Here is a 15,714-nt window from a genome sequence, read left to right as displayed (position 1 = left end):
AATACCACTTGCGCTCCAAACTCCTTTACCCATACTCCCAGAGCCCTGTAGTCACTCTTGATCTGCTCAGTGTCACACCTTGCAGTATCACTAGTACGCACATGGATGAGTAGCATGGGGTAGTAGTCAGAGGGCTGGATAATCCTCGACAATGCCTCTAATATCTCAGATACAGGCCCCTCGCAGGCAGCATACCTTCCGAGATTACATGGCAGGATGACAGATGGGCACCTCTGTCCCCTTCAGAAGAGTCTCTGACCACCACTACCCTACATTTTCTCCTCGTAGTGATGGCAGCATACCTCCCAGCTATGGGGGTACATGGCTTCTCTTCTGCTTTAGAGTGTGATTCCTTATCTCCTGTATTCAGAACAGTGTAACGGTTGCCCGGTACCCTGGTGGGAGGAGTGGAGCCCTGCCTGCTGCTAGAAGTGACCAGCTGCTAGTGTCCACTCTGAGCCTTCTCCTCCACCAGTGGTGTATCAGCAGTTTGTTGTAGTAGGACAGCTGCCTCAGCTGTCTCCACAGGAGTACTCTCCAGGAATTGCTTATGGATTCGAATGGGGCTACTGTTAGGAAATGCAACCTAGATGGGGTTACTATAAGGTGGGTGCATAACTGGCTGGACAGCTGTTCTCAGAGTAGTACATTATGGTTCACAATCATGCTGGAAGGGCATAACAATTGGGGCTCCACAGAGGTCTGTGTTTGGATCGTTTCTGTTCAATATCTTCAATGATTTAGAAGATGGCATAGAGAATACAGTTATTAAGTTTGCAGATGATACTAAGCTTGGAGGAGTTGCAAGTGCTTTGGAAGACTGGGTCAAAATTCAAAATGATCTGGACAAACTAGAGAAATGGTCTGACGTAAACAGGATGAAGTTTAATAAGGACAAATGCAAAGTGCTCCACTTAGGAAGGAGCAATCAGTTTCACACACACAGAATGGTAGGTGATTGTCTAGGAAGGAGTAGGGATGTGAAGGACTAGTTGGCTATCCAATAAGCAAATGCTTATCAGGTAGTCGACGAGTCGCTTCCCGCCCCCTTGTTGACTCTGGTGGGGGTACTTCAAAGCAGCAGTGCCGTGTGGAACCTGGGCCAGACCGCGAGCTACACATGGCACTGCTGCTTTGAAATGCTGCATGCAGTCCGGAGCCAGCTTGGGACTCTGCTGACCCGAGGCTCTGTGTGGTGCTGCTGCTTTGAAACGCCACGTGGAGCCTGATACGAGGCCAGGCTCCACGAGGCACTTTTGCCTTTGAGGTGTAGCATCAGCCCTAGAACTGTTGCTACACTTGAAAGGCGGAGGTGCCCTATTGACTAATCTCTAGGAAGGAGTACTACTGAAAGGGATTTATGGGTCATAGTGGATGGCAGGTTAAACATGAGTCAGCATTGTGATGTTGTTGCAAAAAAATCAAAACGTGATTCTGGGATGCATTACAGGTGTGTTGTGAGCAAGACACAAGTAATTCTTCTGCTCTACTCTGGGCTGATTAGGCCTCAGCTGGAGTACTGTGTCCATTTCTGTACACCCCATTTCAAGAAAGATGTGGAGAAATTGGAGAAGGTCCAGAGAAGAGCAACAAGAATGATTAAAGGTCTAGAAAACATGATCTATGAAGGAAGACTGAAAGAATTGGACTTCATTTAATTTAGAAAAAAGAAGACTGAGAGGGCACATGATAACTGTTTTCAAGTATCTAAAAGGATGTTACAAGGAGGAGGGAGAAAAATTGTTCTCCTTGGCTTCTGAGGATAGAACAGGAAGCAATGAACTTAAATTGCAACAAGGGAAGTTTAGGTTGGACATGTGGAAAAAGTTCCTAACTGTCGGGGTGGTTAAACACTGGAATAAATTGCCTGGGGAGGTGGTGGAATCTCTATCACAGAAGATACTTAAGAGCAGGTTAGACAGATTCCTGTCAGGTATGATCTAGACCAGTGGTCCCCAACACGGTGCTCGCAGGCGCCATGGCGCCTGCCGGGCCATTTCTGTGCGCCTGCTGAGTGAACGGGGCTGGCCCCGCCCCCGGGCGCACAGCGCATGGGTGGTGCCGGCCCCCTGGGTGCACGGCGTATGGGCAGCATCGTCCCCGGGCGAGCAACCCTGCTCCCAGGTGCACAGCATTTGGGTGGCCCTGCCCGCGGGTGCGCGGTGCAAGGGCTGTGCTGGCCCCTGGGCGTGCGGCACAGGAGTGGCACCAGCCCTGGGTGCGCGGCACATGGGTGGTGGTGGCCCTGTCCCCGGGCTTGTGGCGCATGGGCTGTTTCAGCCCCGGCGCACGGCATATGGGCAGCCCCGCTTCTGGGCAAAGGAGCGGCGCCGGCCCGGGGAGTGCGGCACATGGGTGGCCTCACCCCCAGGCGTGCACCGTAAGTGTGGCCCCGTCCCCGGGTGCCCAGCGTGTGAGTAGCCCGGCAGCCCCAAAAGGTTGGGGACCACTGATCTAGACAATGGGTTCCCAAACTGGGGGGCGTGCCAAGAAATTCCAGGGGGGGCACGACCCAGCCTCTCCCCTCCATCAAGTTTTGCTACCCTGGTCAGTCCCCCCCCCCCCTTTTTCCCGCTTAAGTTTTGCTGCTATTTTTTTGGGAGGCGGGGGTGAAGGTTTTTCAAAAATCAAAAAGGGGTTGTGATGCCGAAAAATTTGGGAACCACTGATCTAGACAGTGCTTGGTCCTGCTGTGAGGGCAGGGGACTGGGCTCTATGACCTCTTGAATTCCCTTCTAGTTCTAGGATTCTGTTATTTCAATTGTAAGAGGAGTGCATGATCTGGTCCCAGAGATGGTTATAGCTGAACACTTGGAAATAGTGACCATAATATAATTCAATTTAGCAATTATGTGGCTGGAAAAATACCACAGCAGCCCAACACTTTGCCATTTAATTTCAGAAAGGGGAACTACACAAAAATGAGATTAAACAGAAATTAAAAGATACAGGGCCAAAGTAAAATCCCTGCAAGCTGCATGGAAACTTTTCAAAGACTCCATAATAGAGGCTCAACTTAAATCTATACCCCCAAAAGAAAAAATACAGTGAAAGAACCAAAAAAGTGCCGCTGGGGCTTGACCTAACTGAGTAAAAGAAGCAGCGAGAGAGAAAAAGGCATAGTTTAAAAAGTGGAAGTTAAATTCCAGTGAGGAAAATAGAAAGGAGCATAAACTTGGTTAAATCAAGTGTAAAAATACAATAAGAAAAGCCAAAAAGGAGTTTTGAAGAACATCTATCCAAAACCTCAAAGTAATAGAAAAAGTACATCAGAAGCAGGAAGTCTGCTAAAGCACCAGTGGAGCCACTAGATGATCGAGATGTTCAAAGGACAAAAAGGGCATTGTGGAGAAACTAAATGAACTCTTTGCATTGGTCTTCACAGCTGAGGATATTAAGGAGATTTGTAGACTTGAGCCATTCTTTTTAGGTGACAAAACTGAAGAATTGTCCTAGACTGAGGTGTCCATTAGAGGTGGCTTTGGAACAAATTGATAAACTATGTAGTAACATCACCAGGTCCAGAAGGCATTCATTCAAGCGTTCTGAAAGAATTCTGATGTGAAATTGCAGAACTACTAACTACGGTTTATAACCTATCCTTTAAATCAGCTTCTGTACCAAGTGACTAGAATATAGGTAATGTGACACCAATTTTCAAATAGGGCTCTAGAGGTGATCCTGGCAATTAGACTGGTAATTCTAAAAAATTGGTTGTAACGATAGTAAAGAATACAGTTTGTCAGATACATGAATTAACATTGTATTAGGGAAAAGTCAACATGGTTTCTGTAAACGGAAATGTCTCTCATCTATTAGAATTTTTTGAGGGGATTAAGAGCATGTGGACAAGGGGGATCCAGTGGATATAGTGTACTTAGATTTCCAGAAAGTCTTTGACAAGGTCTCTCACCAAAGGCTCTTAAGTAAAGTAAGCTGTTTTGGGATAAGAGGGAAGGTCCTCTTATGGATTGATAACTGGTTAAAAGATAGGAAACAAAGGGTAGGAATAAGTTTTCAGTTTTTAGAATGGACAGGGGAAACTAGTGGTGTCCCGCAGGGGTCTGTATTGGTACCAATCCTATCAAATGTATTAAAAAATTATCTGGAGAATAAGGTAAATAGTGATGTGGCAAAATTTGCTGCTGATACAAAACTGCTCAAGATAGTGAAGTCCAAAGAAGACTGAGAAGCGCTTTCAAAAAGATCTCACAAAATGAGGTGACGAGGCAACAAAATGGCAGACGGATTTTAATGTTGATAAATGTAAAGTAATGTGCATAAAACCATAATCCCAACTGTGAGCCTAAAATCATGGGGACTAAAGTAGCTATTAAAACTCAAGAGTGAGATCTTGGAGTCATTGTGGATAGTTCTCTGAGAACATCCACTCAATGTGCAGCAACAGTCAAAAAAGCAAACAATGTTAGGAATCATTAAGACCGGGATAGAAAATAAGACAGAATATTTTATTGCTTCTATATGAATCCATGGTACACTCATATCTTGAATACTGCATGCAGACCTGGTCACCTCATCTCAAAGATCCCTTGGCATTGGAAAAAAAATTCAGAAAAGGGAAAATAAAAATGATTAGGGGTATGGAATGGCTGCCATATGAGGAGAGATTAATAAGACTAGGACTTTTCAGCTTGGAAAAGAGAAGATTAAGGGGGAATGATAGAGATCTATAAAATCATGACTGGTATGGAGAAAGTAAGGAGAAGCTAATTACTTTTCTATACCATGAATTAGGGATCACCAAATGAAATTACAGTAGACTTCCGATTATCCGGCACCCTTGGGACCCAGGTGGTGCCGGATTATCAGAAATGCTGGACTATCAGGAGATACTCTGGCAGGGGCGGGTCTCGTCGAAGGAGAAGCGGAGGAGGGGGCGGGGGTGTGCCAAACCCTCCCTCCTGCTGCAGGGAGGCAGAGCCTGCGTGTGGAAGAGGAGAGGCAGTGACAGGCAGGCAGCCGCATTCAGGACGTTCTGGTCAGTTACAGTCACTCCGGCTGGATCCACAGCCGACACGCAGTTAATGTAATTTTCCTCTCTACTGCCGGGAGGGGAGGGGGGGGGCAGGGGAAGGTAGGGGTCGGTGGGAGACCCCTCTCCCTCTCCCTCCCCCTCTCCCACTGTATGGTATTTCATACAGAGTATATTATGCTGGTTGAGTCAGGTGTCTGATCTCTTTGATGCTGTATGGACTGATCATACAACATAACCTGCCTACCTTGCCCTCTGGGGGCACCCCACCACCCTGTCCTGCTGTGCCAGAAGCTCTGGTCTTCCCCCAGCAAGGCACAGAGTTGGAAATTTTTCTACAGTACTATTGCACAGTAGGTAGAATCTGCTAAAATTACTTAAATTTGATCCCCATGTATATAAAATGGGAGATTTGCCTTCATGCATAATATTTTTCTATGATGGTGTAGTGTCTCAAGGGTGTCCAGGGCTGTGAAGCACCTTGCTGCCACTTGGCCCTTAGTGTGAGAGAGCCTTATCTGTAGCTGCCGGTGGTGAGATCTCTGACTGCGCTGACCGCAGGCAGCAGAAGTATTACCATCTCAGACCCTGCTGGTCAGGCAAGGGGTAGCTACACACAAACCCCCAAGCCTTTCAAATGTCCCTTTGGAGTGCCTAGCCCCGTTCCACTGCACACTTATAGATTCATTACTCCCTAAGGCATGGTACACATCAGCTTACTAGTTTTAACTCAGGACCACCACTCTGCTTAACATGTTGCACTTTAACAATAAGCTTGTTTTCACCGTAAATATACTTAAGAGTAGAGATAGAGATGATAGAGTAAGAGTAGTGGAAATTCTTATATATAAACCAAAATCATGTCCTACTTTCCAGAGACTAAACTTAACTCACAGGACATTCCCCTAGCTTACCCAAATTCTTTCCCCCAGCATTTTCAACCAGGATGCATTAGATCTCCTTTCATAAGATCAAGTTTTCTTGCAGTTTCTTTGCAGACTGAAGGATGCCGCTGTATCTCATTGCATCCCCAGATATATCAGACCTCTGATTGTCTCCTCAAAACTGTCCATCTTCCCTGCTCCCAATCTTCCTTTGCTGTTAACCATTTCCTGTTAATTTCCTCCTGATGTCTCCACAAGTCCTTAATTAGCACTTGACTCAGTATGCTAGTACAATGGTTCTCAGTCCGGAGTTTGTGTACCGTGGGATTATGCAGAGGTCTTCCAGGAGGTAAATCAATTCATCCAGATCATTTGTTTTACAAAAGGCTACATAAGGCACTAGCAATGTCAGTACAAACTAAAATTTCATACAGACACAATGGCTTGTTTACATTGTTCTATATGCTACTTGGTAACCTCATTCCAACTCTTCCAGAAATATTAGAGCTAGATGTAGAGCATATGGTGGTAGAGCTTTCTCAAGTACTTGATGCTCTCTCCAGTGGAAAAGCACCATGTAACGATGGGATTCCAGCTGAAGTCCTGAAGGCTAACAAGGCTGTCCTCATCCCTTTATGACTGACTTATAAAATGTTGGTGAGTGGGAGAGGTTCCTCATGATATGAAAGACTCATCCCTTTATGACTGACTTATAAAATGTTGGCGAGTGGGAGAGGTTCCTCATGATATGAAAGACACAAACATCATTACTCTATAAAAACAAAGGTGATAAGGGGGACTGTAACAACTACAGAGGCATCTCTTTGCTAAGCATTACAGGTAAAGCATTTGCCTGTGTCATTAATTGCCTGCAAAAACTCTCAGATCGAATCTATCCAGAAACAGAGTGGCTTCAGGGCTGGCAGGTCAGCAATGGACATGATTTTTTCTCTTCAACTACAAGAAAAATGCAGAGCAAGGAAAGCTGCTGTTTATAGCATTTGTGGACTTAGCAAAGATGTTCGATACAGTCAGTAGATCAGGACTATACAAAGTGTTAACTAAGATTGGCTGTCCACCAACTCTGCTCAAGCTCTATCTTTTCATGAAGATATGAAAGCAATAGTGTACTATGATGGATCTACATCTGAACCCTTTGTGGTGAAGAGTGGAGTCAAACAGGGATCTTGCTCCTACCCTCTTTGGTATATTCTTCTTAGTCCTATTAAATGGTGCATTTCTAAACTCTCACAGTGGTGTATTTCTCCACACAAGGTTAGATGGTTCTCTTTACAACCTAACACGACTTGAGGCTAAAACTGAGGTCAAGAAAGTCCTCATTAGAGAACTCCTATTTGCAGATGATGCAGCGCTTGTCGCACATAATGAAAGAACGCTACAGGCACTGATGAATTCTCTGTCCAGAGTTAGTAAACTGTTCTCTCTTGACATAAGTGTGAAGAAAACTGTTGTTTGCTTATAGTGGCAACCCACTGACCCCGAAGGGGTAGGGCCAGAGAGAGATAAAAAGCCTGCCAGCCAGGCCAGTGAGGCCCTGACCACTGAAGAAGCCAGAGGACTCTTCTGCACCTTGAGGAAGGAACCTAAGGTGTCGGGAGGTGGAGAGCTGGCATGGGCCACCGGGGCCCCAGCTGCACTGTGGCCCGAAGGAGCAGCTGAGACCAGAGAGCTCCCCTGCATGCTGCAGAGTGGAGCAAACGCCTGTGGAGGTAGTGAGCTGGCTTGGACTGCTGGGGTCCCTGCTGCACGGTGGTCTGGAGGAACACCAGCCTTCTCTGGACTTCCTGAACAGCCTGCAAGCTGCTAAGGAGAGGCCTATGGACCTCACACCCCTCCCCTCACCCCTCCCCGCCCCGACACCGTGAGAGGCCTACGGGATTACCAGGTACATGCTAAGGGGGAGAAGGGAAGTGGCCCAGGGGACAGCATGGACATAGACATGCCCGGCTCAGCATGTTTCAGGCTGGAGCCCCTGCTGATCCAGCAGCAGTAAACTGCTGCCTCTAGGGCCCTGGGCTGGGGCACAGTGGAGTGGGCAGGCCTGTGCCCCCCCTGCCACCCACTGCTTGAGTGGTAACCTCCCCCTCTCCGCCATTGCTGGCAAGCTGCCTGCAACCCTTCTGAGCAAAGAGACCCAATCATATATGTTCTTTACAAACTGTTCTACTGTGGCCCCACCCTGAACCAGGGCTGGGCCTTGATTACCTGTTTGCGCTTGTAGACTGCTTTACCTGCTGCCTTGCCCTGACCAAGGACCGACTCATAAACTGTTGTGCCTGCTGCCTTGCCCTGACCAAAGGCAGGGTTCTGAACTATTTACCTGCAGCCCCACCCTGAACCAGGGCTGGGCCTTGATCAATGACTAGGCCTTGATAAACTGCTGGGCCATTGTAAACTGTCTTCTTGCAGCTCCACCCTGAACCAGGACTGGGCCTTAATTAGCTGCTGGGCTTATAAACTGTTACCTGCTGTCACGCCCTGACCAAAGGCTGGGCTACAAACTGTTTACTGGTGGCCCGCTCTGGGTTAGGACTGGGCCCTCTTCACCATAGACTTGGCAGCCCGCCCTGAACTAAGGCCAGGCTTCTGCCTATCATTTACTGGCCTGCCCAAACCCAGGCTGCCCTTGTTGTTTACCTTTTGTCCACCCGCCCTGAGGTAAGGGTAGGGGAACCCCAGACTGGTTGTGTGTCTTGTTAATTCCCCCCACTGAGACTAATCCGAGTGTAGTGGGTTGGAGTGGCCACCCACTGACCCCGAAGGGGAGGCACCCCTCCCGGAGCTGACCAGTTTACATTGCTCAAGGTGTATCTCAACCACTCAAGGTCATTCTGAATGACAGTCCAATTCTGTTTCTTGGGTCTACTGTTACCACCAATTTCTCCATGGACGAAGAACTGAACATCAGTATTGGGATGTTACCCACACAAATTTCTCTATCCCTTCCACGCTGTAGGGGGACACACCTTTACCCTCTTCCTAGGGCTCAAGGTGCAACCCTGTTAATTTACACACCCACCCTTACCCAATTCCTAGGGCTCAGGGCGCATCTTCCTGCGGGTTGGCAGGATCTTTAGCCACTGAAAGAGCCTCACACAGTAATATCCTTATCCTCTATTTATTGACAATTTCCAAACAAGCAGAATACACATGCTAAGCACACGGTGTCATGCTCACCAATCCTGATAAAGGCAGGCAGACTTCCCCTGTTGGCCAGGCAAGGTCAGTCTCTCTGGATCTTATCTGCTGCAAGTCACGGTTGTGCAGGAGAGTCCTGGCAGCTCTTATCTTAGGCTTGGTCTTGGAGGTGAGTTCTTCTTGGTGTTCCTTGTCTCCCTTTGGTCTTCTTCCTTCCTTCTGTTTCTGTTACTTCCAATTTTCTTTTTTTTCCCCTTTTCCTCCTTGGACCCCAGTTTATATAATGAAACCTGAGTCTTGCTTAGCTATACCTTAACCAATTATTTTACTATAATTTTACTAACCAATCATAATAAAATTACCTAACTAATCAGACCCACCACATTAATTAATGTTGCTACGTGTAAATCAATTATACAGCAGACAGTTACAAACCAGACAGAGATTACATTTTCCTGTTGTTTGACTGTGTGATGACAATGATCATAGGATGAGGTTTCCACAACATTCTCTATTGATGAGCAGTTTCTTACCAGACATAATGGTGTGACTTAGTTTTCTTTACCCATCTTGAGATCTGTTTCTTTATTTGGTGACAGTGGGGAGCTATCAGGACAAGGTCCCCTCCTCACAGCCTGGTGTGACACTTTTTAATACAATTTAGATGGAATTGAGAGTATGTGATTCCAGGCCTTACAGTTAATTGCTGCTGCTCTTCTGGCTGCAGAAGGCGGCTTTGGTTCAGGCCTACCACAGGCCTTCCAACATGGCTACAGAAAAGCCATATTGTTACAGGGAAGGCAGCCACAACATTTGGCAGACTTATGAAATGAGCATGGAACAATCCCAAACTGACATTGAAAACAAAGATACTGATATACCAAGTGTGCGTATTAAGTGTCTTGCTTTATGGATCTGAGACCTGGACTACCTACTCGTGCCAAGAGAAATTGAGCAGTTTCCACCTTTTGCTGCCTTTGCAGAATCATGAAATTAAGTGGTAAGACAAAGTTTCAAATGTAGATGTCTTATCAAGAGCTATCATACCCAGTCTCATAGTTATCCTTAACAACAGAAGACTCCGGTGGCTTAGCCATGTGAGGAGAATGAGTGATAAACGCCTTCCCAGAGAAATCCTCTTTGGTGAACTAACAGGTGGAGCAAGGGCAAGAGGAAGGCCAAAGTTAAGATTCAAGGATATGTGTAAAAACACTATGAAAAGGTTTAACATCAGTCCAAGCTCTTGGGAATCTACATCATCAGATCACACCTGGCGACAATTAGTATAACAGGGCATGTCACTTTTTGATAGGACCTGTGCAAGACATGCAAAAGAACTCCGCCTCAGAAGGAAAAATTTTCACTCATGAATACAGAAGTAGACTGGCATGTAGCTATTGTAATCGACTGTGCAAATCCAATATTGGAAGCATAAGCCATGAAAAGTTGGAGATCCAGGCACAACTCATAGATTGTCACTGCCGCTGCTTACCACCGTGTCTTGAGATGAATGGGCCATTTTACACACACACATGTATACTGTACACTGAATTGAAAGTAAAATCTTTATATTCCAATTGGTGTTTTAATTAAGTGGTAAAAATGCATATGTAAGCACTTTTTCAGTCACAGTAAATTTTGCACTCTTGCATTTTTGTCTGATATTTGTAAGTAAGAACTGAGGTGAAAGTTGGGGTACACAAGACACATCAGAAACTGGTACAGTAGTCTGGAAAAGTTCTGTTTGTATGACCCAAGCAATATGAAGTAGTCCAGCAGGGGGAGTAAGTTTCTCCCATTTCCTGTCTGGAAAAGTTTCTCAGGTACCTGCGAGTGATCTGCCTTTAACTACAAGACTTAGAGAACATAATTTCAGCATACATACGTGACTCCTTGTCCATGTTCCATACATGACATGCTTTCATTAGAGACCTTACAGGGCATTCTTTTAGTGAACTCAGGGATCTTATACACTAGTGCTTTGTACCAGTTTGTGACTCAAGGACCTGCTGATACCAGGAGGTTCAGTTTAGGTACTTTTTCTTCTCTGACATTGCAGTCTGCTCAGAAAGCAGCTGGTATCTGGTCGACAATGTGCGTTTTTTTCCCCTTTGTGTCCAGATTGTAAGTGGAGTAAAGGATAAAAGTGGATATGTTTGGATAGTCCGTTACTAGGGATTTATTTTTTATATTTGTGCAATGTTTTTAAATGTTAGCGCCTAGAGTTGCTAAGTGTTAAAACTCTGTTTTCAAGTAAAACATAATGGTGTATAAAACTGTCTAGTCTAGATCTAGAATTTGCCCAAATAAACAATTGATTACTTGATTGATAGCAATGAGCGTAAAAACAAAACTTCTACAGTAAATACTCTTTTTATAAAGGTTTTTAGGGAGACAAAATTCTGGCTGTTTTATGGTCAGGAAATACATGTATGTTCTAGTAGTTTTCATTGTTCCTTTTGAACAACTTAACAGTTGTAGGGGTATTTTGATAGACTGAATATCTTGAGCTGAAGAGAGCTGACCCACTTAGACCTTGCTGATTACATATTTTCTCAGTCTGAATAATTTATGGAAGTGTGAGAATTCCAGGCCATGTAAGACCATTAACATTAGTTTATTCTGTAACAAGTCATCTTGTTGGAATTATTTCGAGAAATAAGTGGTCTGATCACATTCACTTGCTTTAGATGGTTGTTAAAAGTAAGCATAATGGCTCACTGAAAACTAAGGATGTTAATGCATTTATTTTGGTAAACGTGTAACTGCTTGTGATGGGGCATGGGGGACCCCCGTCCGCTGCAAGATGTGACTCTGCTAGCCAGTAGAATAGAGAGGGTTTATTGCTTTTCAGAGAGACAGCACGGCCCGGGTTCGATGTGGACTTCAGAGTAAGGGGCAAGCAGCCTTAGACCCCTTGTGGGTAGGGATACACAGGCCCCTGATCCCCCATTACCTGATTTAGTCCCTTCTCTTCATGTTTGCCCAGCCAAGACTGCCCAGTTCCCAGACCCTGCCCCCAGCCAGGTGGCCGTTTCCGCCTCTCTTCCTTTGTGTCTTCCTCTGGGAAGAGCCTTGTTAACTACTCAGGCTGGGACTAAGTATCTGGGCCAATACACATGTGGCGTGAGTCAGTGGGAATCACACATCATAGCACAGCCAGGTGGGCACACTGGGTTACAAAGCAGACAGCCCCCCACTGTCACACTGCTGAAGTTTTCAGCAGTTACTTGTTTACACATGGGGGGGAGGAGGGGAAGCAGATCCCCTGTGCATACCGGCTCCTGTGGAGCTACCTGTCTCTCCCACTGCTGCCTTTGTATCAGAGGCAGCAGTGTGGGTATGAGGGTTTACAGGCGGAAGCCATTGCTCGCGGGGAGCCGACTTTTAAGCCAACTCCCTGCCAAGCACAGAGTCCCATGGAGCTGCCTCATCATCCTCATACTCTGTAGCCTTTTAAGCTAGCTCCCCATGAGCATTAGTTCCTGCCTGCCTGCCCGCCCACCCTCCCTCCCCGCTACTGCCTCTGATATGGAGGAAGCAGTGTTGGGGGTAGGGGGAGGAGGAGGCTGCATGTAATTGTGAAGGTCAGTCGTTGAGCCCAGGCTCATTGGCTAACGATTTATACTATCACATCCCTACTGAAAACACCATTGAGAAATGAATACTTAAAGCTTGAATCTTGCCCTGTTGTATTTAGTAGTACAGCTCTTTTGTGATCTCATAATCTTTTACCCAAGTTGATACATTTGCTATGCACTGTTGGGAGGGATAAAGTAAATGGTGCATCTGAGCATCAGTTTCACAATTAGAGCTTTTGGCAGCAACACTGACCAATTTTAGCTATTAATGAATAGCTCAAAGGGTACGAGCAGGTGTAGAGGACTAGATCACTATAAAACCTTGTCAGTATGTGGATGATTATAGGCAAACCACTGTGAAGATGGGCTCAATGGTGGTCCCTTAAGACTGTTAAGGTGTGTGTAATTTCTGTTTTAGGTGCTTTAATGAAGAAACTTTAAAGATTGGGGGGCATTAAAGGAACACGTGACAAGTCTAATACTAGTTAATGGTATGACTAATCTTTTTAATTCTCTAGCCCTTGGAGCAGTTTGTATCAGCAGTGCATCAATAACTTTCTTTCTTCTGGCTGTTAAGGTGACCGAGCACGCAGATCTCCTCGGAAACTTCCTACTTCTCTGAAGAAAGAAGAGAAGAAGTGGGTGCCACCGAAGTTCCTGCCACACAAGTATGATGTCAAGCTGCAAAACGAAGATAAGGTAAGTTGCCTGTTTGAATTTTCTACTACACAGCCTGAAAGAAAAGGATGAAATAATCCCAGTACAGTAAACTTCCGATAATCCGGCACCTTTAGGACCCAGGGGGTGCCGGATTATCAAATATGCTGGACTATCGGAAGGGGGGGCGGCTATGAGGGAGGTGGGGTGGGGGGGATGCCACCCCAGACCCCTCATAGCGCCCCCCCCAATAGTCCGGCTCTGCCCCAGGCATCCCTGATTCAGCTGCTGCTGGTCAGTTTCAGCAGTGGCTGAATCAGGGACGCCTGCAGCAGAGCAGCTGGAGTGCTGCCGGGTTGGTCTGGTAGCGTCAACCCTTGGCGCGGCGAGACCAACCCGGCAGCACCCCAGCTGCTCTGTCCCAGGTGTACCCAAGTCAGCTGCTGCTGAAACTACCTCGGGCTTCCTGGAGTCAGCTGTTGGTCAGTTTCAGCAGCGGCTGAATTGGGGAAGCTGGGGCCAGAGCAGCTCCAATGGTCCAGCTTCCTGGAGCACTTCTGGGTTCCTGATGGTGCCAGACCATCAGGAGTGCCGTACCATCAGATGCCGGACCATCGGAGTTTTACTGTATATGCCATCAAAGAGCAGTGAAGATTCCTTTAGCCACATTCAGTATTGTATAGAAATGTTGCCTGGGTGAATAAGATGGGTATTAACCTGGCCAGTGATTCACTAATTATAGAAGTGACCAAGCATAACTACTTATATTAATCACGGATACCTTGTGACAACCTAGCTAATTAACTTTAGGAAGGTCTGTGGTTTCCACATTGCTGTATACTTTGTCAGCTGTTCACTAGGGTGACTATGGTAAGAAGGCAGCAATGACTTCGAGCTAATACCTTGCAAAGTAATTCCAAGGTCTCAAAGTTTTGATAAACTGGTCTCTTTTTTTTAATCAAATATTAGTGGTTGGGTGTTGATGCCAGAACAACGTGTTAGACTTGGGAAAGGAACCTATAACATGAATTCACATTTCAAATACTGCAGGGACAGTTTTTAGCTAATTCAGAATTCCACCAACTCTTCTCAACTCTCCGTGCTACAAGCACTCTCTGTTCTAATCTGAGTTTGCAGTAGGTGGGGGTCACTTGAAGAAAGGGGTGGGGATGCCTCTCGGCAAAGAGGTGATGTAGTGTACTATACCAGCACTCTGGTGCAAATTGAATGTTATCAATCTGTCTTTGTGTGATATTTCAAAGATCATCAGCAACGTGCCAGCAGATAGCTTAGTCCGTACAGAGCGCCCTCCCAACAAAGAAATCTTGAGATATTTCATCCGCCACAATGCACTACGGGCTGGAACAGGCGAGAATGCTCCATGGGTAGTAGAAGATGAATTAGTGAAGAAGTACTCTCTTCCCAGTAAATTTAGTGACTTTCTACTAGACCCACATAAGGTAAGAACTCTCATTTAAACATGTGCTTACAGGGTAGGACTGGGGATGAGGAAGAAACATTGGCTTAAGATTTTCAAGTGCATAATTTTTTTTTTTAAAGGCATCAAATTTGACACCTTAAAGGAGTCTAGTTTCCAGCCTGAAAGCCCTGCACTTTCTGAAGCTCCTTTAAGGCAACGTTAGATGAACCCCTAAACTAGTCATTTTTGAAAAGATGGAGTGGGGTTAGTTGGCTATGGGAGGCCTTAAACCCTCTTAAGGAGTGAAACTAGATGAGAAACCCAGAGTCCTGGGGTCATAGTTAGAATTTCAGTAACTCACTTCACTTTATAGTTCCTAAAAATGTTTGAGCAAAACAATGCTAAGCAAATCCAATTTCCCCATAAGAATTAAGGGGGTAGGTTCCAGAGAAGCTTTTGCCAGACAATACATGTATGTTTTAAAAATAATTTTAAACAATTTAATACTGTATTTACCAATTATGATTGTGAATCTTGGTTGAGATGGGATCTGAACACAAGGGCTTGTCCTACCCGACCCACCCGGTGCTCCTTCTGAGAAGTGGGATCAGGAGTTTGCCTGCTCCCTGGCTAGAATGCTTGGCTGGCAAAGTGGGATAAGTCCCCACACTGTGACCCTGCTTCCCATTTGGAACATTATGGGGGCAGGCAGAGACCCACATGCAAAAAGCCTTATAATGGAACAGTGTGACTTTAAATGTGTGTTCTCTAATAGATCAGTCCAATAACGAAAGCATTAACTGGGATGACTTTAAATGAGGGATTACTGTAACTGCAAGTGAAGTCTGTTGTAAATTGCATTACTCCTTGCCAATAAGTGGCAGTTTTGTAAGAAGCCCCCACTTTTGGACAAGAGGGGGGGAAAATAAGTTTAATTGGACACCATATTGTCAGCAACAAATCAATGCAATAAATATGGCTTGTTTTCTGGGTGGCCACTCTTGACAGGTCCCGCCCCCC

At 45.8% G+C, this 15,714-nt stretch overlaps 1 protein-coding gene across 2 annotated transcripts in view; it reads left to right on the top strand.

Moving 5' to 3' along the window:
• The window catches only part of BAZ1B (bromodomain adjacent to zinc finger domain 1B), a 110,093-nt gene that overhangs the window by 30,973 nt on the left and 63,406 nt on the right, over positions 1-15,714 (top strand). For both annotated transcript variants that reach the window (XM_006119603.5, XM_014571765.4), the window contains exons 5-6: positions 13,195-13,316; positions 14,537-14,734. In XM_006119603.5, coding sequence (XP_006119665.3) covers positions 13,195-13,316; positions 14,537-14,734 — 320 coding nt within the window. The remainder of the gene's footprint in view (positions 1-13,194; positions 13,317-14,536; positions 14,735-15,714) is intronic.

This window comes from Pelodiscus sinensis, chromosome 21 (assembly GCF_052426305.1).
Source record: "Pelodiscus sinensis isolate ZL-2025 chromosome 21, ASM5242630v1, whole genome shotgun sequence".
Taxonomy (NCBI): Eukaryota; Metazoa; Chordata; order Testudines; family Trionychidae; genus Pelodiscus; species Pelodiscus sinensis.
Note: the sequence above shows the minus strand (reverse complement) of the source record. Positions and strands in the feature narration are given on the sequence as shown.